Source organism: Malus sylvestris, chromosome 10 (assembly GCF_916048215.2).
Source record: "Malus sylvestris chromosome 10, drMalSylv7.2, whole genome shotgun sequence".
In the NCBI taxonomy this organism is placed as follows: Eukaryota; Viridiplantae; Streptophyta; class Magnoliopsida; order Rosales; family Rosaceae; genus Malus; species Malus sylvestris.
This window is the reverse complement of record NC_062269.1, coordinates 34,632,269-34,653,001: the sequence shown is the minus strand read 5'-3', so window position 1 is coordinate 34,653,001 and position 20,733 is coordinate 34,632,269. Positions and strand designations below refer to the sequence as shown.

Sequence of the window (20,733 nt, the reverse complement as noted above, 5' to 3'; positions counted from 1 at the left end):
GTCTTGATATGTGACTGAATTGGTAACATGGTTCTCTATTGCGTTCGAGACGATTTAAGGTGTGTTTGAAAATGCTTTTAAAATGACTCCAAGCACTTTTAGAGAATATGTTTGTAGGTTCCAACTTCCAAAAGCAAGGTGTTTTTTCACGATTCACTTAAATCTTGCATTTCAACTAAAGACTGGTTTCAAAAACATTTTCACACAAAGCGCTTTCAACCGTCTTAAAAGTAGTTCCAAACGAGCCCTTAGTGACAAAAATGGCTGAGATCGCAACATGTTTACGGATACAGGGCAAGACAATAGATGAAACAAATATGATTTTTATTATCTACTAATGTACAAATGAATTACAAGTTACATGTAATTTAATTTTAATTTTCCAGCTGCTGATTCATGACCAAGTAAAACAACAGTATCTACAACTACAGCAAATTGTATAAGGCCCTGTATCGAAAAGCCCAATCTGTGAAAGAACGAACTGCGTGTCATTCAGCTTCGTTATAACCAGCATAAAAGCAGCAGCTTACGCCGAAACACCGACCGCTCATCACTCTTCCAAAGATGCATAAGCGAATCCCTCATGGCTAATTGTCGATCCAAGGCTTTCCGATCAAAACATGAAGCTCCAAATGACTTACAGAGGTGGAGCGGCCTCCTTTGAAGTAGAGAGTGTTACCTGATTAACAGTCTCTCATTGATGAGAGTGGTATCATAGGCTAGTTATAATCCCGGTCTGGTTTGAGCAGAGACAAGAGCAGTCTCGCACATTCGAATCCCTCTTGACAAGTCGCCTGTTGCGGTTGATTGTCAATTTGATAAAAGGGAGCTTCTGTGCGATCTGGCGCCAGATTTCATTTACTGTTCCATTTGGTTCTCCATATTGAAAATAATGCTTCACCTAAATCACGCAATTTAGATTAGTAAGGAATAGCAATTTCCACTGTCATTAACTGTGCACTGGAATTACTTAGTAGATGACTCTAAGTTTGTACCATTTTCATACACCAAATTGCAGTCACATATACGATGCACAAAAAACTTGTGGAACTCTTATGCATCACATCAACACAACTTTGCCACAAAGTCCACCATTATACTAATCTATCTAGACACTTGTCAAATATCATCCCACAGTTCTACGGAGACGCATATCAGTTTTGTGTTCAACCTTGCTCTTATACCCACATCTGTCCAGTGTCAAAGATGAACAAAATATAAAAAGAAAAGACCTTGCTGAATGCACAACTAACAGAGAATGTCAGAGTGTGGCCAGTGAGACAGAGATATAAGATGTCATGATTTTACCCTGTAGGAGACCTTCCTAGCCGTGAAAACTCTATTATTTTTTGCCCCTTCTGCTTTCCCATGTGATTCAAGGAAAGAGAAATCGGTGCAACTATCCCAGTTCAGAAACTGAGGACCTAATTACAGGGTTTACATCTCAGACACTCATATGATACAAGTCCTGTATCAGTTTGCATTAGTTTCCTTAGGCATGTTCATGGTTTATATATGTTTTCCATTTCTTAATCTTCATTTCGCCATTACCCTTTTCCCCATGCTTGGTCTCCAACCAAATCAAATGTAAAACCTTCCAAACTGAAAATGAGTAAAAGAAGCCAGCAAGAACTGAAGCAGAAGAAAATTCGAAAACAATAGCACGAGCAGAATGAAACTCGAAAAACATCAGAAAGAAAAGGCAACTGAAATCCCAAAATACAAAGATTTGGACTAACCTCATTCAGCTCTGTCTGGTATTCCAGAATTCTCTCAGTGGGGATTCCTCTCAGCATTGAGACTAAGAATCCTGGCTTTAAAGCTGCATTGGATTCTACAAATATTGCTATCCTTCTGTAGTCTATCACATCTTCGAAGGGCAGCTCAATGCTATCGCTGATTATCACAGGCACGCACATGCTAACTATAGAATCAAAAAGTCGGCAGGCTGATGGAGTATCACCAGCAGGATTCAAACAGAACTTCGACATATGCATCCCCTGTGTAGCAGCCCGTCGACTCACTCTGGATTGTGTTCCATGCTTTACTATAACATCCTCTTCATTTTCAAGTAATTGGAAAAGTAAATCACGTATCTTTCCGCCCTATACAAACACGAAAAAAGCCCCAAAAGTCTCATTAGCTCAGGCGGACAGATAACTGATCCTAATATCAAACATTTGCCCCATAAAGTTTCTTGATTCATATTCAAATCCATAATTCATAGACTTAGATGAGAAGCAATCACACAATGCTTAATAAAAATGCAGCATTTCAAACAAACCCACAAGATAATTCATCAGAATAATCAACAACAACGATCAAGATATGCAATTTAGTAAGCAACTGAAGATGTACCTCTTTTCGGAAGCGGTTGCCCATGAAGAACAACAAGGTGTTGCGATTTTCGACGCTGATATCCCCGGTGTAAGTGTTGATGCGGTGAGAGTAAGGCACGATCACGTCCTTCACAAGCGATCCTTGGTCCTCCTTCAACCGCCCGAAATCGCAAACAAGCAACACACAGTTTTTCACTCTGTCAATCACTTTGTACAGAGCATTGGGGTCCGAAGCCATGATCACATGGTCTCGGCCATTGTTCCTCTTCCAGTACTCCTGCGCCTCCAGCCACTCAATCAACGCCACCTGATTCTCCTCGTCGCTGTACAACGGCTTCTCCGACCCGGAGGCCGGTCGGGCCTGGTTAACAATCAGGCTCAATGACGAGAAGAACGGCACGTAGAACAAGTCTGCTTCTTCCGGATCCAATATATTCTCGACTGGAGACCCGACCCGTTCCGAATCGGGTTTGAGCAGGTCCTGGAACAGGTACCACTCGCCCATGTGCTGGTGACCGGGGTACTTGAGCTTCAAAACGTCGTCGTCAGGCCGGCCGCCGCGGGCCAACGAGTGATGCTTGATGACTCCGTAAGTGAACCGCTTCGGGAGATCGTAGAGATACACTCTGACGGGCTTTCCGGGAAAATTAAGCTGATTTTCCCGGGACACAAACTCGTTGGAGATCGAATTGGAAGCGGCGGAGGAGAAGGAGGGGAAGGCGTTCTCGAGCTTGGAAGTGGCGGCGGGAGTGAGGAAGGTGCTGAGGAAGGCGTAGAGGACGAGGACGCCGACGATGGTGGCGAGGGATTGCTTGAGGAGCGAGGATTTTCGCGCCATTGAGAGGAATTGGGTTAGGATTTGGCGGCGGCGGCGGGCATGGGGGGAGTTGGTGGAAGAAGGAGAGGAGGGTTTGGCAGTCCTCTTGGCTTTGCTGGATCGGAGCTCACTATTCATAATACCCGTCGGTGCACATGCTAACGTGCGCCAAGTGCTTACAGGGAGGCAGGTACGTTTTCTCTTTAAGTAGCCTTTGAGAATTGAGAATGTATGTGTCCACTTAATACTGAGAATTGAGAATGTACGTTGATTTAGTATTACCGTTTGGTACTATTTTTTTTTTGTTTGTAAGTGAGGGTTTTTAAGTTTTATGGTAAATAATATGGTTTGTTGAAAAGTTTCGTAATAATAATGGAAATTTTTAGACTTGCATTTAAAATATTGGGAGAATTTATGAATTTTTGCATTGCAATGATGTAACAATTAAATTAGAGTGCTACTAGACCCACCCCAATGTCATATTTTCCCATCCACATGATAATCTCACCCACCATAAAAAATTAAAAAAGTAAAATGTTATTTCCCCACCCACCATTATTCCCAAAATAACCATAATATTTTTTTTAAATAACTCTAATATATCTTTAAATAATATTATAATTAAATAAATAAAAATAGAAAAAATGAAAGAAAATGCAAGACCTAAGACCTAGACATTTATCATATCATTCACACCTATCGCCACCCTACAGAGACCCCGAACCCCCAAACCACTCTTCTTCCTCATTTTTTTGTCAAAACCGCAGATCTCACACTCAATTCTCTTTTTTCTCCATTGAAGTTTATCGCCTTTGTCCAGTACACGCTCATTCCTTCCACCAACCTTTCCGTCGATTCTAACCCTTTCCAAACCTCTTTCCCCCAAAGATATCACACCCCACCCACCATTATTTATTTATTATTTTAAATTATTTTTTGTCTTTTCAAAGTTTTAGTATTGAATGAAATAAGGGCGTGTTTGTTTGACCTTCTTAGGGGGGACTGGACTAGACTACACTAATTGGTATTGTAGTCTGATGTTTGGTAGGGGCAAGGATTACGTTTAATGGGATTAGATCCGACTCGCACGGATTAAACCCTTCGCTAGCAGTTCTTAGCGAACCACCCCAAAAACGTCCGGATTCGTAAGACCTCCTCCCTCACGTCGTCCTCCTCATCCTCATCTCTGCGTCCTGCTCGCCGTCAGCTGCATCCTGGTCGCCCTCATCTGCATCCTGCTCCTCATCTGTTCCTCTCGTCGTCCGCTCCCTCGTCTTCACGTAACAGATCTGCTCCGAGAGTTCTCCAAGGACAGCATTCGCCTCGTCAAGCGCTGCCACAAGCCCGATCGCAAAGGTAATTCAGCATTCGGGTCGGATCTGTGTTTTCTCACAAGTTATATTCTTTGATATGCATGTGTAATTGATGAGATTTGATGGTTGATTGTCGTGTAGAATTCTCCAAGGTCGCGCTCCGGACAGCGATCGGGTTCGTCGTGATGGGTTTCGTCGGGTTCTTCGTCAAGCTGATCTTCATCCCCATCAACAATATCATCGTTGGATCTGTTTAGGTATTTATTGGATCTAATCAAATCCATTGATTGAAAATTATTGATGGAAATTGTGGAGATTTGATTGGTTTGCTTGATCGATGTATGATTTGATTAGGTTGTTTATTAGTTGGAATTCGGATTAATTTGATTTTGGTAATTGTTGTTTGTTTAATTTTATAAACGAATCAAAAGTTTTGATGAGGAATGTAATGGTTGAGTTGCATATGTATACACACACACAGACGTTTGGTTTTTCTTCTATGCCAATATAGTTGAAATGGTTCTTTAATGTTGAGATTTTTATCAACTTTATGTTTAGATGTGTGCATCGCTCTTGGTTTTGAGTGTTTCATTCGGATTACGTTAATGGTTTGGAACGGATAGTCTGCATCGTGATATTTGGTAGAAATGGATGTGGTGAATCTGGTGATATGATCTAAATAGGGAGATCTTCTTGAGGCACGATTGATTAGTTTGAGTTCTGGTTTTACTCTGTTGCTCTATTATTCTGCTTTATGTGTCTTAGGAAATTGATACCGAATCAAGGACGTTTAACAGAATATTGATTCATAAAATTGGTCCAAAGATCTTGTATCTTGAATTTATTCGATTCGTATGTAATAATATAAGATTACGGTGTCATTTGTGTACTGTGTGTGCAAGGTGTATACAGTGTGTGTTTGTGTACTGTGTATGCAGTGTGTATGTATGCAGGGTGTATGCAGTGTGTGTATGTATGTATGCACTGTGTGTGTATTGCAAGGTGTGTGTGTAGTGTATGCAGTGTGTGTGTGTAGTGTATGTAGTGTGTGTGTGTGTGTGTGTGTGTAGTGTATGTAGTGTGTGTATGTATGTACTGTGTTTGCAGTGTGTATGTATGCAGTGTGTGTGTGTAGTGTATGTAGTGTGTGTGTAGTGTATGCAGTGTATGTAGTGTGTGTATGTATGTACTGTGTTTGCAGTGTGTATGTATGCAGGGTGTATGCATTGTGTGTGTACTTGCAGGGTGTGTGTGTAGTGTATGCAGTGTGTGTGTGTAGTGTATGTAGTGTGTGTGTGTGTAGTGTACTGTGTTTGCAGTGTGTATGTATGCAGTGTGTGTGTAGTGTATGTATGCAGGGTGTAGTGTATGTAGTGTGTGTAGTGTACTGTGTTTGCAGTGTGTATGTATGCAGTGTGTGTGTGTAGTGTATGTAGTGAGTGTGAGTGAGTGTGAGTGTGAGTGTGTGTGCAGTGTGTAAGCAGTGTGTGTGTGTGCAGTGTGTGTGTGAATAAGTGTGTATGTGTGTAGTGTATGCAGTGTATGTAGTGTGTGTAGTGTACTGTGTTTGCAGTGTGTATGTATGCAGTGTGTGTGTGTAGTGTATGTAGTGAGTGTGAGTGAGTGTGAGTGTGAGTGTGAGTGTGTGTGCAGTGTGTAAGCAGTGTGTGTGTGTGCAGTGTGTGTATGTGCAGTGTGTGTGTGAATGAGTGTGTATGCAGTGTGTGTGTGCAGTGTGTGTGTACTGTGTGTGCAAGGTGTATGCAGTGTGTGTGTTTGTGTACTGTGTATGCAGTGTGTATGTATGCAGGGTGTATGCAGGGTGTGTATGTATGTATGCACTGTGTGTGTACTTGCAGGGTGTGTGTGTAGTGTATGCAGTGTGTGTGTGTAGTGTATGTAATGTGTGTGTTTGTGTACTGTGTGTGCAAGGTGTATACAGTGTGTGTGTTTGTGTACTGTGTATGCAGTGTGTATGTATGCAGGGTGTATGCAGGGTGTATGCAGTGTGTGTATGTATGTATGCATTGTGTGTGTACTTGCAGGGTGTGTGTGTAGTGTATGCAGTGTGTGTGTGTAGTGTATGTAGTGTATGTGTAGTGTATGCAGTGTATGTAGTGTGTGTATGTATGTACTGTGTTTGCAGTGTGTATGTATGCAGTGTGTATACAATGTGAATGTTTTGTATTGTGTGGGGTTGATGCTGAATTGCAATTTGTTGTGGTTGTTGGTTGCAGAGAAGAGGAGCATAAACGGAAGGCTAAGGCTAAGGCTACTGCATTACATGTGTCCTTTAATTTCCCTTTTCACATGCAATGCCTAGCAATGATAGCAATCCTCATACTAGTGTTCTTAGACACATGTTTATAGATGTATAAGAGTAGAACATTTTGAATATGATGCCTCGGGTTAATGAAAACTTTTTTTTTTCAACGCCACCTGTATATTTGTTGCCTCGGGTTAATGAAAAGTTTTTTTTTTTCAACGCCACCTGTATATTTGTTGCCTCGGGTTAATGAAAACTTTTTTTTTTCAACGCCACCTGTATATTTGTTGCCTCGGGTTAATGAAAACTTTTTTTTTTCAACGCCACCTGTATATTTGTTGCCTCGGGTTAATGATTTAGTTAATTTGTTTATTGTTTTTTTTTTTGTTTGGATAGATATGGATCGAAGGAAGCTTTTATTGATCTTATTGTTAGAGATGTCTTATTTGGAGACAATTTGTATTTGTACGATTCTTGTGGTGATGATGCTACGTGGCAAACAGAGACATGTTGAACGACCCACATTGACTAACCGTTCACTTATTAGACGAGAGATTAGTTTGTGTTATCTGAATGGTATAATAGGGAATACTGATACTGAATGTGTTAACGAATTGAGAATGGATAGAAGGACTTTTGGCATATTATGCGACTTACTTCGTCAAGATGGGAGGGTAAAAACTGATGGTTTGGTGTCTGAAGAGGAACAGGTGTGTATGACTTTACAAATATTAGCACATCATACTAAGAATCGTAGTGTTGGCGGTAGATTTTATAGGTCGGGAGAGACTATAAGTAGGTATTTCAATAGCGTATTGCAAGGAATTTTGCGATTACAAGGTACCCTACTAAAAGTCCCCCAGCCTGTGCCTATTGATTCTACAGATGCTAGGTGGCGATGTTTTAAGGTATGATGAGAAATTTTTTTCATTTTCCCTAAGCTTTAACTCTTCATTCCCTTTGTATAAATTAACAAAAAGTTTATTATTTTTGGTTTTTAAGAATTGCTTGGGAGCATTGGATGGAACACACATTGATGTGCATGTACCTGAAATTGACAAACCAAGATACCGAACAAGAAAGGGTCGAGTCGCAACTAATGTGTTAGGTGTGTGTTCAGGAGATATGCAGTTCATATATGTGTTTCCGGGGTGGGAGGGTTCCGCATCAGACTCTAGAGTGCTACATGATGCGATTAGTAGGCCTAATGGTTTTAAGGTACCAGCGGGTAAGACTATTACTTAGTCTCAACTTTGTAAGTTAGGTTTAGTTCTGTTTGTCAACTACAAAACACTAATAAGGTCTGTTTTTTTTTTTCATTAGGTTGTTATTACCTTGTAGATGGTGGTTATACAAATGGTGAAGGATTCCTTGCACCCTATAGAGGAATACCTTATCATTTATCTGAATGGGAGGGACGAACACCTTCTAATAAGGAAGAATATTTTAACATGAAGCATTCTAAGGCAAGGAATGTAATTGAACGCTGTTTTGGCTTGCTAAAAGGAAGGTGGTCGATACTAAGGAGTCCATCTTTCTATCCGATAAGGACACAAGGTCGAATAATTACCGCTTGTTGCCTACTACACAATCTTATTAGGCAAGAGATGTCAGTAGATCCAATGGAGAATTTGCCAATAATAGAAGATGGACAAAATACAGAAGAAGGTGAATATGTTGGTAGTGTTCAAACATCGGGCCAGTGGACTGCAATGAGGAATGATATGGCTCAGGAAATGTATAATGAGTGGAGAGCAATTAGGAACCAGCAACCGAACTAGCTATATGTTTTAATGATAACATTTTATTTTAGTATTCCTTTTTATCATGCATTTGTTAGATATTAGCACAATGATTGGATGGTATGCAAATTAATTGGATATTATGCAAGTTGATTGGATATTATGCAAGTTGATTGGATATTATGCAAATTGATTATTTGTATGGTATTTTCCTTCATTAAAATATTTTTTGTTTAGGTATGGATAACGATAATATTTTGAATGCTACTCAAGAGCCAAAAGGAAGAAGGCGTAAATGGGAAGCATTTGAGGAAGAAGTATTACTAGGAGTTCTTGAGGATTTTGTTGCTCGGAAGCAACGGTGTGACACCGGTGCTTTCAAACAAGGTACTTTGGTTGAAATAGCAAAAGCTGTCAATATTTTATGTCCTCATTCAAATATAAAGGCAAATCCACATATTGAGTCCAAGTTGAAGAAATGGAAAAAAACATATAGTATGGTCGTTGACATGATAAACACAAGTGGATTTGCATGGAATGATGTCAAAAAGTGCGTTGAAGTTGACAGTGATGACGCATGGCAAACTTATGTGCAGGTTCATATCCTATTTTATTTATGCATTAGTTATATTCTTGCTCCTATATTTGTTACGCATGCTAAATTTTAGTTTTGCTATGTTGATATAATCTTAGAGAAATAAAGAAGCCGATGGATGGAGAAGCAAACCTTTTCCACTGTTTGATAGATTTGCATATATATTTGGAAAAGATCGGGCTACGGGTAATGTAGCCGAAACCCCTGCTCAAATGGTGGAGGAACAAAGTCATGATCATGTTGGTGAAAGTGATATTGGAGGTGAAAATTTTGTTTCTTCAATGAACCAACAAAGCCAACAAAGCACCCCATCTGAAAATAGCCAAAGAAAGAGGAAAAAAGCTGTGGGAAGTTCAAGTGATGGAACCGAGGCAATTATCAGTGGACTGAAAGATTTTTATGTTGAAAGTGGGAAGAGGATGCAAATGGTAACTGAAGCTTTAGTTCAAGGTACTGCAGATCATACTGACATAGCTAATGAACTTGAAGCAATGGGTCTCTCTCTTATGGATCAAATTGATGCATTGTCTCTTATTTTGGATAAACCAAAAAATGTGGGAGTGTTCAGGGCAATCAAACCGGAACTCAAGAAAGTGTTCGTCCAAAGGCTTTTAAGCGACAACGCAAGCGGATGAGGATTTTGGCTAATGTTAACATGGATGTATTTTATTAACGTTAACATGGATGTATTTTATTAATCATACAATCTTATGTTATGACTTATAACTTAGCTTTGCACTAGTATTTTGGCTTATGTTAACTAGCCATTTTGTAAATTATAGAGATCTATTTTGGCTAATGTTAACTAATGTTAACTAGGATTTTCTAAATTATGGAGATCTTATGTACTTGTATTTGTTGAAGTTGCATGTATTGGCCACTATTATGGCGCGTTTACTAATCCGTAATCAAATTGAGAGGAATCGGATTGAGGAGGAATTTGATTGAGGAGGAATTGAAATGAGGTGGAATCAGAATCAGATTCTTGTTGAAATTGTTTACTAAAACTGTCTGGAATCGGAATACAATTCCATAAAGCTGTTTACTAATTCAGCAGAATCGGAATATAAACCAGTATGATTACTAAAATGCCCTTGTCCCAAATCAAATATTTTATATACTTTTTTTTAATATTTTTTGATATAGTATATAATAGTAACAAACTGATTTTGCATTGAGTAACAAACTGATTCTGCATGAAGTAACAAATTGATTCTGCATTGAGTAACAAACTGATTCTGCATGAAGTAACAAACTGATTATGCATTGAGTAACAAACTGATTCTGCATGTATTTAGGAGTTACTTTAGATCGATTGAATTTACTCTAGGTCGACTGATAAATAAAATGGGTCGACTGATAAATAGAATGGGTCGATAAATAGAATGGGTCGACTGATAAATAGAATGGGTCGACTGATAAAGGCAACAGTCAACCCTTTTACACAGAATTAGTTCAATACATAAGCCGACTGAAGTAATTGGGTCGACTGATAAATAGAATGGGTCGACTGATAAAGGCAACAGTCAGCCCTAGTTCAATACATAAGCCGACTGAAGTAATTGGGTCGACTGATAAATAGAATGGGTCGACTGATAAATAGAATGGGTCGACTAATAAAGGCAACAGTCAGCCATTTTACACATAATCAGTTTAAGTAAAGCATTAACTTTAACATTTCCATCCTAAATTTTTTTTCTGGACTTTTACACTACGACCCCTTGTGGTAAGATTCCTGGCTCCGCCACTGGTTGTGCATAATGTGAATGAGCATAGAATTATGCTTAATGAGCAAGAAGGACATAGAAAGAAATTGTTAGGAGCATTTTCAGTCTTAACTCTTCAAGAATATATTTTGCTACATAATGTCAAGGAGTAGAAGAAATTTTGTTTTACCATTTCAAATCAAAAAACTTGATTCCCCTTGAACTAAAGTGATCTTCAAGAGGTGGATTTTGTATAATAGTAAATAAATGAAGAAAAAAATATTAGTAACAAACAAAGAGTAGGAAATAACTTCATTAAAGTTAATATTTTACATTAAAGTACATCTATCTAACCACCATAACCAACCTAAGCAAACTTGTCATACCCTGCGTATGCATCATATTATCAAATATTCATAACCTGCCTACACATCAGATTGTCAACAAAATATTCTTAACCTGCCTAAACATCATAATACCAACAAAAAGTAGTTCTTCACCATTATGGTGTCATCTAATAAGTCATTAGATTTACAAAACATTCACAATTTTCCCTGATATGTCATTATGGCAGTAAGCACGTCATAGCAAAAAACTAGCATTCACATTATTTGGACCATCACTTAGATGTCGTTATGCATCCAAGTCTGCAACAAAGTAGTCACATATGCACTCTTCCTTTCATCAGACATGTTGAAAAACACCCTCAAAAGGTCATGTTCTTTGGCCAAGAAGTTAGTGACTTTAAATAAATCCATGGGAGACAAAAACTCCATTTTGGTCAACTCACTGTCAAGTTTTTGTTGCATTTCGGTCAGATTTATATCGGTTGACAGTGCATGAACTAGACCATCAATCTTAGGTCCCACATCGGCTATAGCTTTAGCCATAATAGAGAATTGCTTGGCCATTTCATCCGCTACTCTTGTCCTTTTGCGACTAATGTTTGATGTGTTACTTTCTGCATTCCTTTGTTGTTGGGTATTTGGTACTGAGAAAGAAGTATCAAAGTCATTTCCACTTTCATCCTCACCTTCATGTTGATTGACATTGGCATCTTCAAGTCTAACTTCTTCTTCATCGTCATCAGCGTTACCAGCATTTGCACCCATAGCACGATCTTTTGCATAAATCTCTCCCAAACTGTGGTAGTGCGGAAAAGGCTTATCGTACAATCCACTTGCATCCTTTTTACCCTACAAAAAAAAAACACAAAACACAAGACGTGTAATACAATATATTAATTCTTGGTCTATTACAGGATGAAGAGGGCAGTGTAAAGAGGAAGAAGTGAAAAATCGATCTTTGAAGAAAGGACAAGAGGCAAAACAATTAATAATGGACAGGGCAGGATGTTTTGACGTGTGCTAGCTATGGAAAACAAAAAAACAATGTTAAGTTTTTCCTTTTTTCAGAGGGATGATGGGTGAACCTTTCCGAAAAGATATACATATATATATATATATATATATATATATATATATACTCTTTTATGTTGCCACACAAGCTGGCAGATCAACAGATCATCTATAAGTTTGTCATAACTCTTTTTTCTTTACAGTATGAAAGAGCTGGTATTTAAAAAGCTATGTCTTTCATACAAGTCTCAGTTTTTGTTTATGTGCACTGTAATCCTTCTAATATCTAGCTTCAAGTGGTTTCTGAGTGTATGGTGATGGTGTCAGTAAAGAACTTGGAATTACCTCCCATGGAGGTTTTTCTTTTTCTATGTATGTTGTTAGTGCATTATCCTGATTCGTAATTAAGAAGATGATGATATTAACTCTGAGATTTTGAACTCAGTGTAATTAATCAAGGAACTGAGATTCTAAAAACAAAACACAATCAGATAAAACAAAAAATACAATCAGATATACGCAAACCTTCGTAGCCTCGTCATACGCACTTTTCTCACAAGCCAACATCATTTTCTCTTCATTCCACTCAAACCCACTGAGAGCTAGCAATTCAGTTAAGGCAAAATATTTCTTCGGTTGGGTGATAGAGTTTAAATCAAGCTACATTTGCAAATTAAACCCAATTCTATTAGCAGGTAATAGAAACAAAACAATTGTCAATTTTTTTTAAGATTCATAATATACATGGCAAAAATATGCTCCAATTAACCCATATCATGAGATTTGTAGCATTACTCTATTACACAATGGCAAAAATTTGTAGTCCTAGTCTAAGCAAACACAAATCTGGTGAACAGTACTGTTTTTCTTATCCTGCTTCTTAGTCCGAGACTGCACCAAACGCTTCACTAAGTTAGTCCAGCTTAGTCCAGTCTAAGCCAGTCCAGCTTAGTCCCGGCAGCTAGTCCAGTCCGAGACAGTCCGGCGCAACAAACGCACCCTAGGGTTTAAGAGTCTTCTTTTAAAAGGATAAATATGTTATTAACATTTTCATTAAATGGTGGGTGGGGAAATAAGACACCGGGGTGGAAATATCACTACTCTTAAATTATGGGGTAAAATGTCGATTTACCCCCCTAAACTTTCACTTAACTTTTAATTTCCTCCCTGAACCTTTCTATTGGAAAATTAAGGACTCAAACTAATTTTTTTAGCCGATTTGCCCCCCACCGTTAGTTTTTCATATATTTCATTCATATTTTTGTTAAGTGAGACCATGTGTATAATATGTGAGGGTAGTTAAGTTATTTCACTCTTAAAAATGATTAAAAAACTGAAGAAAAAAAACTTTCCTTCTATTTTCCCCGCTAATTCCTATCCCCAATTTTATTTTTTCCCTCTCATTCCTATGCATGAGAAATGACATATGATGCTATTGTCTTCATAAGTAGCTAAGTTAGTCTTTTTCTTGAAGCATGTACTACCATTTTTATTTTCTCTAACAAATTAATAATTTGACAAATGCTCATGGTGTTATTGTCTTCAAAGCAGTGCATTAATATAAGAAACATGTTCATAATACTCATAAAAAAATGCTCAAGATAATTACCTACTTTTCATAATGTCATAAAAATCCCAATACAATTCCACAAAATGATCCTTAAGAAGTTGGAAAGCATAACACCCTTAACTTTACTCAGCCATTAGAAATGAAAATAGGTTTAGGTATGTTTGTACCGTACTTGACCAATCCCGAAACTACTGAGTACCGGTCAACGTTATACTGTCAAGGACCTATAAGAGTTTCCCTCCAACCAGAAGGCCAATCACAACACGACACGTGTCAATGTCAGAATGAAACTAGAAACTCTCTTCTATAAATAGAGATCATTCTCTCACAATATTTCCTAATGTCATTTGTACTAAATCATTCACTAGTACTCACTAAAGGAGAGCTTGAACCTATGTACTTGTGTAAACTCTTCACAATTAATGAGAACTCCTCTACTCCGTGGACGTAGCCAATCTGGATGAACTACGTACATCTTGTGTTTGCTTCCATGTCCCTATCCATTTACATACTTATCCACACTAGTAACCGGAGCAATCTAGCGAAGGTCACAAACTTAACACTTTCTGTTGTACCAAAGTCCTCACTGATTTTGTGCATCAACAAGGTATAAGATTCCAACCAAACGAGGAAGGCCATAGAAAGTGTAGTTGATCTCCATGTGTCGTGTGTTTCGAGCAGAATGTTTGTGCTCTTGTTTTGATAACTAAAACCTTATTTTGCTTGTGTTTGGTTAAGTGGAATGGCCATATTTTGTAATCGAGATTCAATGGGATATATACCTTATGGATGGTAAAATCTCTTATGTCTTCCAACTTCTTAAGGATCGTTTTGTGGAATTGTATTGGGATTATTATGACATTATGAAAAGTATGTAATTATCTTGAACATTTTTTATGTATTATGAACATGTTTCTTATATTAATGCACTGCTTTGGAGACAATAAAGCATTTGTCAAATTATTAATTTGTTAGAGAAAATAAAAATGGTAGTACATGCTTCAAAACAAAGACTAACTTAGCTACTTATGAAGACAATAACACCATAAGTCATTTCTCATGCATAGGAAATGAGAGGGAAAAATAAAATTGAGGATAGGAATTAGCGGGAAAAAATAAAGGGAAAATTTTGTTTTTTTATTTATTTCCAGTTTTTTAATCATTTTTAAGAGTGAAATGACTTAACTACCCTCACATGTTGTGCACATGATCTCACTTAATAGAAATATGGATGGACTATATGAAAAACTAACGGTAGGGGGCAAATCAGCTAAAAAAATTAGTTTGAATCCTTAATTTTCCAATAGAAAAGTTCAGGGGGAAATCGAAAGCTAAGTGAAAGTTCAGGGGGTAAATCGACAGTTTACTCTTAAATTATGTTCAATCATATAGTGACATAATTAAAAATGTGAGATATATTTCTTTTATCATTGAATTATTGATGCATGTGTTCTACACGGCACGATTTATAGTGAATCACACAATGGTGGTTAGGAGAGACTAAAATACCTATGTGAGTTTCTCAGTTCTCGAAAGAGTGGACTACCTTGACAAAGCCATCACTTGATCTCATTTAAAAAAAGAGTTATTGATGCATGCTTTTTTTTCTTTTGAGGAAAATTATTGATGTGTGTTGTTAGGAGAAAATAGAGTATTTATACAAACACATGAATATTCAATTCTCATTGTCACGTTGCAATATTTTAATTATTTCCCCCTCGGGATGAAAAAAATATGCAATTTGTCCCTTTCATTTAGGTATGTGTATGCAAAACTAAAAAGAAAAAACATTTTTTTCTATGTTGTGTGTTGATTATTCTTTTTTGTTTTCCTTAAAAAAATTAGTCTGTGGTTTCGATATGGCAGTTCATCTATCTGGAGATTGGAGAAACTCATAGAGGTATTTTAGGGACCCTCAGGCTTTAAAATGAAGGGTGATAGTTAAATAAATGGTAACGTTTGTCTTGTAATCAAAGGTTCAATGGAGGATCTTGATTAATGGTGACTGTTAGCTAAAACGTCTTTGATACATTTGAATCAGTTTGTGTAAATAAGTAAAGTTTTAGTACCATAATTAGTAAGGGTGCTTCTTAACTAAACAAAAAAAATATCATTAAATATGATTCTCTTGTTTATAATGTGTGTGGAAATAAATTAGTAGCATTGGGTGGTGATGTTGCAGTCACATTGAAGAGTTTGTCTTAAACGAAAGCTTGTGATCCAAGATTGAAGCAAAGAGAAATACAAGCAGGAGTCGCACTACGAATACCAGTCTCGCAATGGGAAGGAAAAATGTTGGCTAATCACACAAGCAGCATCAACGAACCTAGAAACAAGAGACAAACACTACCAACAGACTTTCTCTCATCAATCCATTGGTTTTATGTCCCTCACATCGATCTGAAATAGGAAACAAAGAAGAAATGCCATATACAAAAACATTTTGGAGAATAGTCAATTTTAATTTTTAACTACCTACTTCTACTTACAAACTGATAAACATGCATAAAAATTGCATCTTGTTAATTTGGTCTTGATTTGTCTACAACAGCTCTACTTCTATATATTTCTAATACATTTTTACTAACTTCAATAATTTCTAAAGCATTAACTTATAGCAAGTAGCTTGTAGCTCAGTTGGCTAAGAGCATTTGTCTTTGCACTCGAGGTCCTTGTTCGAATTCCCCTCCCGTAGATTTATGTAAATTATTCGGTCAATTGTTAAAAAAAAAAAAAAAAGTTTAAAAATTTTAAAGAAGAAAAAATGTACATAATGTCGGTAATTAATTGTAAACTATAAGTGATCACTGAAAGCGAGTCTATTGTAAAATATAAGTGATTACGCACAGACACTCATCATCAATATTCATGATATAAACATATCTTAACAAAAACCACATCATCTTTTGCTAGAAAAGCCTGAAAACTACATCATCTTTTGCTAGAAAACCACATCATATAATATTCTTAATAAGTCATATTTATAAATAAGTCCAAAAACCCTGAAAAAGTAGTTCAGATATTTGTAATATTCCAGCACGAAGAGGATTCAGACACCCCTTTTAACCTTGATGCATGCATGCCAGAAGCTAGCTATCCCTTCTCATAAATTGTCACTCTGCAGAACAACAAAACTAATAAGGTTCAGACAAAATTATATTAGTGTTGTAAGCTGTGGTACGAATATGTAACTGGAAAAAAAAAAAGAATAAAAAATTAGGCTGTATATATCACCAGTGTAATTAATTAAACACTTTGTGTGATCATGATCAACTATATAATATGTATAACTGCTGTATATATACGTATACCGTATATAGAGGGGCCGCTGAGGTTGAAATCGAGAAGGCCGGGATGATGATGAGCAGGCTGGTGAGGGTAAAGGTTGAACTGAGGCTGAGGCTGCAAAGTAGCTAGCTGAAGTACACTGCTTGGTTGTTCTTCACCTGTAAATGGGAATTGATCGAGCACGTGTCGGTGCTCCTCAGATTTCCGTATCATCTCCAGATTCTCCAACTGCTCGTGAGCCTCATTATGCGCCTGCAGATCATGACCAAATGCTGCTGCCTGATGCGCCTTAATCTAAATTTCCATATACACATTTAAATTAATCAAACTTTTGTAAGCAACACTTTGTCATGCATGTTAATTTGTAAGCAACATTTCAGAAATTTCAAAATTAGATATAACCCTGCAGATACTCACCAGATGGAATAGTTTCTCATTTTCTTCCTCCCGTCTTTTGGTCTAAGTTTCATGATAATGCAACCCATCAGTACTTTAGATCATATTAACCAAAAAAGTGAATATATTGCTAGAAATCATGGGTTTAAAAACCTACCGTCGCAAGAAGATTGGCTATCTGCTGTTGCAAGACCTCAAACTGTAAGGCAATTTCCAATTAGTCATTGGAAAAGAAAAACAAGAAATTCATGAACAAAAAAGGTTAGCTAGGTAATTAAAACACGTGATTTTTTAGTATGTTCCAGAGTATCATATACACTGAGATTTCAACCGTTAGATCATTGGTAAAAAATTCACTAATCAATATCTAACAGTTAAAAGTCTTGGTTTATTGAATATACTAGAGCATAGTAGAATTTTCATGAATGGCCATCGATCAGGGACCTTCTAATGTGACCTTGTTACAAATCATACAGTGCCAAATTTAAACCTGTAACACTAGTGAAATATAGTTAATGCAAATATACAACATCAACTAAAAGATGTAATAATTAGGAGACAATTGAAGATTAATAATACCTTCCTAGCTCGAACCTTGTTAACAGACGCCTCCAGTTGGTGTTCAAGCTCCACCAGATCTTCAAATCGAATGCAACTTAGATCCTCGCCCGTGTAGCGTTGCAAACTTAATTCCAGATGGTGAGTTTCTCTCCTCATTTTTCCCAACTCAGCATTCATATATTCCTATAACAAATAGAAGGTGTGTCACAAATAATTCTTATAACATAAGCACTTAGAACAATCATATTGGTTTTGAGTTGAAATTCAGTACATAATCACCGGGTGCATATACCGTGTCATTGTGTTGCGGTATTCGAATCCCTTTAGCAACCTGGTACCTTTGAATAAGCTCATCCACGCTATAAGACATACAAACAAAACCATGAAGATGATGATATTAATTAAAATGAATTTTGATTCTAAAGTTGGATCGCATATAACTTAATTAGACATGTAACATTATAACTGACAGGCATATGTATGTCATATAATTAATTTACATTTTACTCAGTAAAAATGTGGAAAAATAATTCACCAAAACGTTTCGTGCAACAATATTGGCTATGAGTGCCATAACGAAAAAAAAATCTGAAAAGCGATTTACCCAAAATTCAAAAGGGAAAATGATCAAGTGAAAATAAAGAGTAAGATACGGTAGAGATTGAAGTAGGTAGACATCAACATTCAACTGAGAGTCCGTGGCAGAAATATTTGTTGACCGTGAATTATCAATTATTTGTTTTCTTACTCTTTGTTTTTGCTGACATAGGACAGCATGAGTGCCACAGTCAGAAATTAATAGGGTTTCGAAAACCCTAGGTATGCAGATCTGAGCAAATAGCAAGTAGATGAACTCAATTGGTCAAATCATTTAAATTTGATGAGGCTATTGAGCCAAAACTGAAAACCAAACCATAGCACTGTGTAAAAATCAACCTGCGGTGCTGAGAAAAAATAAATTAAAGGAAAAATAAATAAGTTACAGATTGGGAGAGAGATACTAAGATCAGATCATGCCCAAGAACAGTGTAGAAAAAACGAAAACCCCAAATGGCAACAACAACGGTAAAACACATAGATCGGTGAAAAGAAAAAAGAAAGGAGAGAGAAGTTGTGATTTGAAACAAAGCAAACCCTGAAACCAAAATATGATCTTCTGTGTGAAAAGAAAAGAGAAAAACTTCTGTAACCATTAATTTGCAAACTGAACAAATATACACAAATTATGCAACCAGATCAGTAAATAAAACCCATCTAAGAAACACGTCGAATAAAGAAAAAATAAAACAAACCCATAAAAAGTCCCCAAGAAAGCAAGAAAATAAAACATAGAAAAAGTGGGAGGACTAGTTCATTACCTTGATGCCTCACTGCAGTACTGAAACATCTTGCCAGTGCTTGAGAAAATGAAAAGGCCAATCTGGGCATCACATAGCACAGAAAGCTCATGAGTCTTCTTGATCAGTCCTGCCCGCCGTTTCGCAAAAGTCACTTGCCTTGTGGTTTTGTTTTCTATCCTCGAAATTGTTATCTTGCCCCTTCCCATATTTACGTAATTTTTCTTCTTTAATTTGTAGGAAAAGCTAGAAGAAATTTATGGAACTCTGACTCTACCAGTGCTCAAATTCCTGATTTAGATCAAGACCCAAAAACCCAACAATTAGATAGTTTAAAAATACATATTTGAGCATAAAAAAGCATGTATATGTGGATTATATATGGAAAAAAAATTGTTTAATTATTAGTATGCTATAAGTACTAAAGGGTTCTTGTTTTTGTTGGATGAAAATAAATGATGAGAGAGTTGTACCCAATAAAAATCTTAAATGAAAGAGTGCTACAATAAACAAAAGAACTGTGATCAGAAGTAAGAACCTAGTTTTCTAAAAACCCTAATGATGACATATGTAGAAGAGAGAGAGAGAGAGAGAGAGAGAGAGAGAGAGAGAGAGAGAGAGAGATAGAGGTAGAAGGAGGACTTTGGAAGCCAAAGACTTAGAGGGATTGCTGCTTTACCTCTGCTTTCTCTCTTTGCCTTGTTGGGTTTCAAGTTTGGCAAGATGAACTTATACAGAGACTCTACATTTAGATAACTTAGCTTGTCAATTGGCCCATCTTTCCAAACTATATTACCAAAATGCCTCCTTAGCATATGTAAATTCAAATCAATATGTCCAAAATGCCTCCTTAATTAGCATGGTAACATTTCAACCACACCAAACATTAATCACAACCTTTGTTGATTTATTTACAATGGTATATTTAACCATGATTAGTGAACTCATCGTTTCAAGCATTTCCATTTATGTATATACATCTTTGTTTCATGGACGAAGCCAATGAAGGCTCAATAGGAGCAGATGCCCCCACTCAAGTAATTAGTTTGTTTAGTTGCAGACCATAATTATATAATATACACGAGTTATCTTTGAAGAAAATATATGTATCTAATATCCAACATACATTCATTCTACTTATACTCCATATCAAATATTATATGAGCAATAATGCTCTTGTTCTGTCATTCAAACTGATAAAACCATCTCCCGCCTATAATGTACTTATATTTTTCTCATCACTTTGCCACTTTCCACTACCATATTGAAATTTTTGTAACATTGGAATTGTGATACATCATCATTTGAAACTATCTTTAATATCATATTGCGTATAACCATAATATAATAAGGTTTTCTTAGTTGTTTTCGATTACCCCCACTAGAAGAAATTTCTGGCTCCGTCCCTGCTTTGTTTCCGAGTTAATTCTGCACTAATTATATAT

The 20,733-nt window shown here is 36.8% G+C and overlaps 5 protein-coding genes across 7 annotated transcripts; 2 read left to right on the top strand and 3 right to left on the bottom strand.

The window, feature by feature from the left end:
* Positions 1-307: 307 nt before the first annotated feature.
* Positions 308-3,385, bottom strand: LOC126585685 (probable arabinosyltransferase ARAD1). Its single transcript, XM_050250163.1, has 3 exons — positions 2,359-3,385; positions 1,740-2,105; positions 308-901 (listed from the first exon to the last, which is right to left on the bottom strand). The coding sequence occupies exons 1-3, from the start codon at positions 3,292-3,294 to the stop codon at positions 713-715; spliced, it is 1,491 nt and encodes a 496-aa protein (XP_050106120.1). The 5' UTR covers positions 3,295-3,385; the 3' UTR covers positions 308-712.
* A 3,326-nt stretch (positions 3,386-6,711) lies between these two features.
* LOC126585225 (protein ALP1-like) lies at positions 6,712-8,666 on the top strand. Of its 2 annotated transcripts, XM_050249634.1 has the most exons (3): positions 6,712-7,643; positions 7,738-7,963; positions 8,059-8,666. In XM_050249634.1, the coding sequence occupies exons 1-3, from the start codon at positions 6,882-6,884 to the stop codon at positions 8,514-8,516; spliced, it is 1,446 nt and encodes a 481-aa protein (XP_050105591.1). In that variant the 5' UTR covers positions 6,712-6,881; the 3' UTR covers positions 8,517-8,666. The 2 variants fall into 2 exon arrangements, with proteins under 2 accessions (XP_050105591.1, XP_050105592.1); XM_050249635.1 differs by lacking the exon at positions 6,712-7,643 and having other exon boundaries at positions 7,700-7,963.
* Positions 8,667-8,888: 222 nt separating this feature from the next.
* Positions 8,889-9,920, top strand: LOC126585226 (uncharacterized). Its single transcript, XM_050249636.1, has 2 exons — positions 8,889-9,073; positions 9,171-9,920. Exons 1-2 carry the CDS (start codon positions 8,975-8,977, stop codon positions 9,705-9,707), a joined length of 636 nt encoding a protein of 211 aa, XP_050105593.1. The 5' UTR covers positions 8,889-8,974; the 3' UTR covers positions 9,708-9,920.
* Positions 9,921-11,076: 1,156 nt separating this feature from the next.
* On the bottom strand, positions 11,077-12,762 carry LOC126585279 (uncharacterized). Its single transcript, XM_050249681.1, has 2 exons — positions 12,662-12,762; positions 11,077-11,974 (listed from the first exon to the last, which is right to left on the bottom strand). Exons 1-2 carry the CDS (start codon positions 12,704-12,706, stop codon positions 11,402-11,404), a joined length of 618 nt encoding a protein of 205 aa, XP_050105638.1. The 5' UTR covers positions 12,707-12,762; the 3' UTR covers positions 11,077-11,401.
* A 3,797-nt stretch (positions 12,763-16,559) lies between these two features.
* Positions 16,560-20,049, bottom strand: LOC126587008 (MADS-box protein FBP24-like). Of its 2 annotated transcripts, none has more exons than XM_050251976.1 (8): positions 19,968-20,049; positions 19,310-19,579; positions 18,223-18,310; positions 17,970-18,134; positions 17,548-17,589; positions 17,412-17,453; positions 17,018-17,288; positions 16,560-16,824 (listed from the first exon to the last, which is right to left on the bottom strand). In XM_050251976.1, the coding sequence occupies exons 2-8, from the start codon at positions 19,495-19,497 to the stop codon at positions 16,820-16,822; spliced, it is 801 nt and encodes a 266-aa protein (XP_050107933.1). In that variant the 5' UTR covers positions 19,498-19,579; positions 19,968-20,049; the 3' UTR covers positions 16,560-16,819. The 2 variants fall into 2 exon arrangements, with proteins under 2 accessions (XP_050107933.1, XP_050107934.1); XM_050251977.1 differs by having other exon boundaries at positions 18,244-18,310.
* Positions 20,050-20,733: the final 684 nt, after the last annotated feature.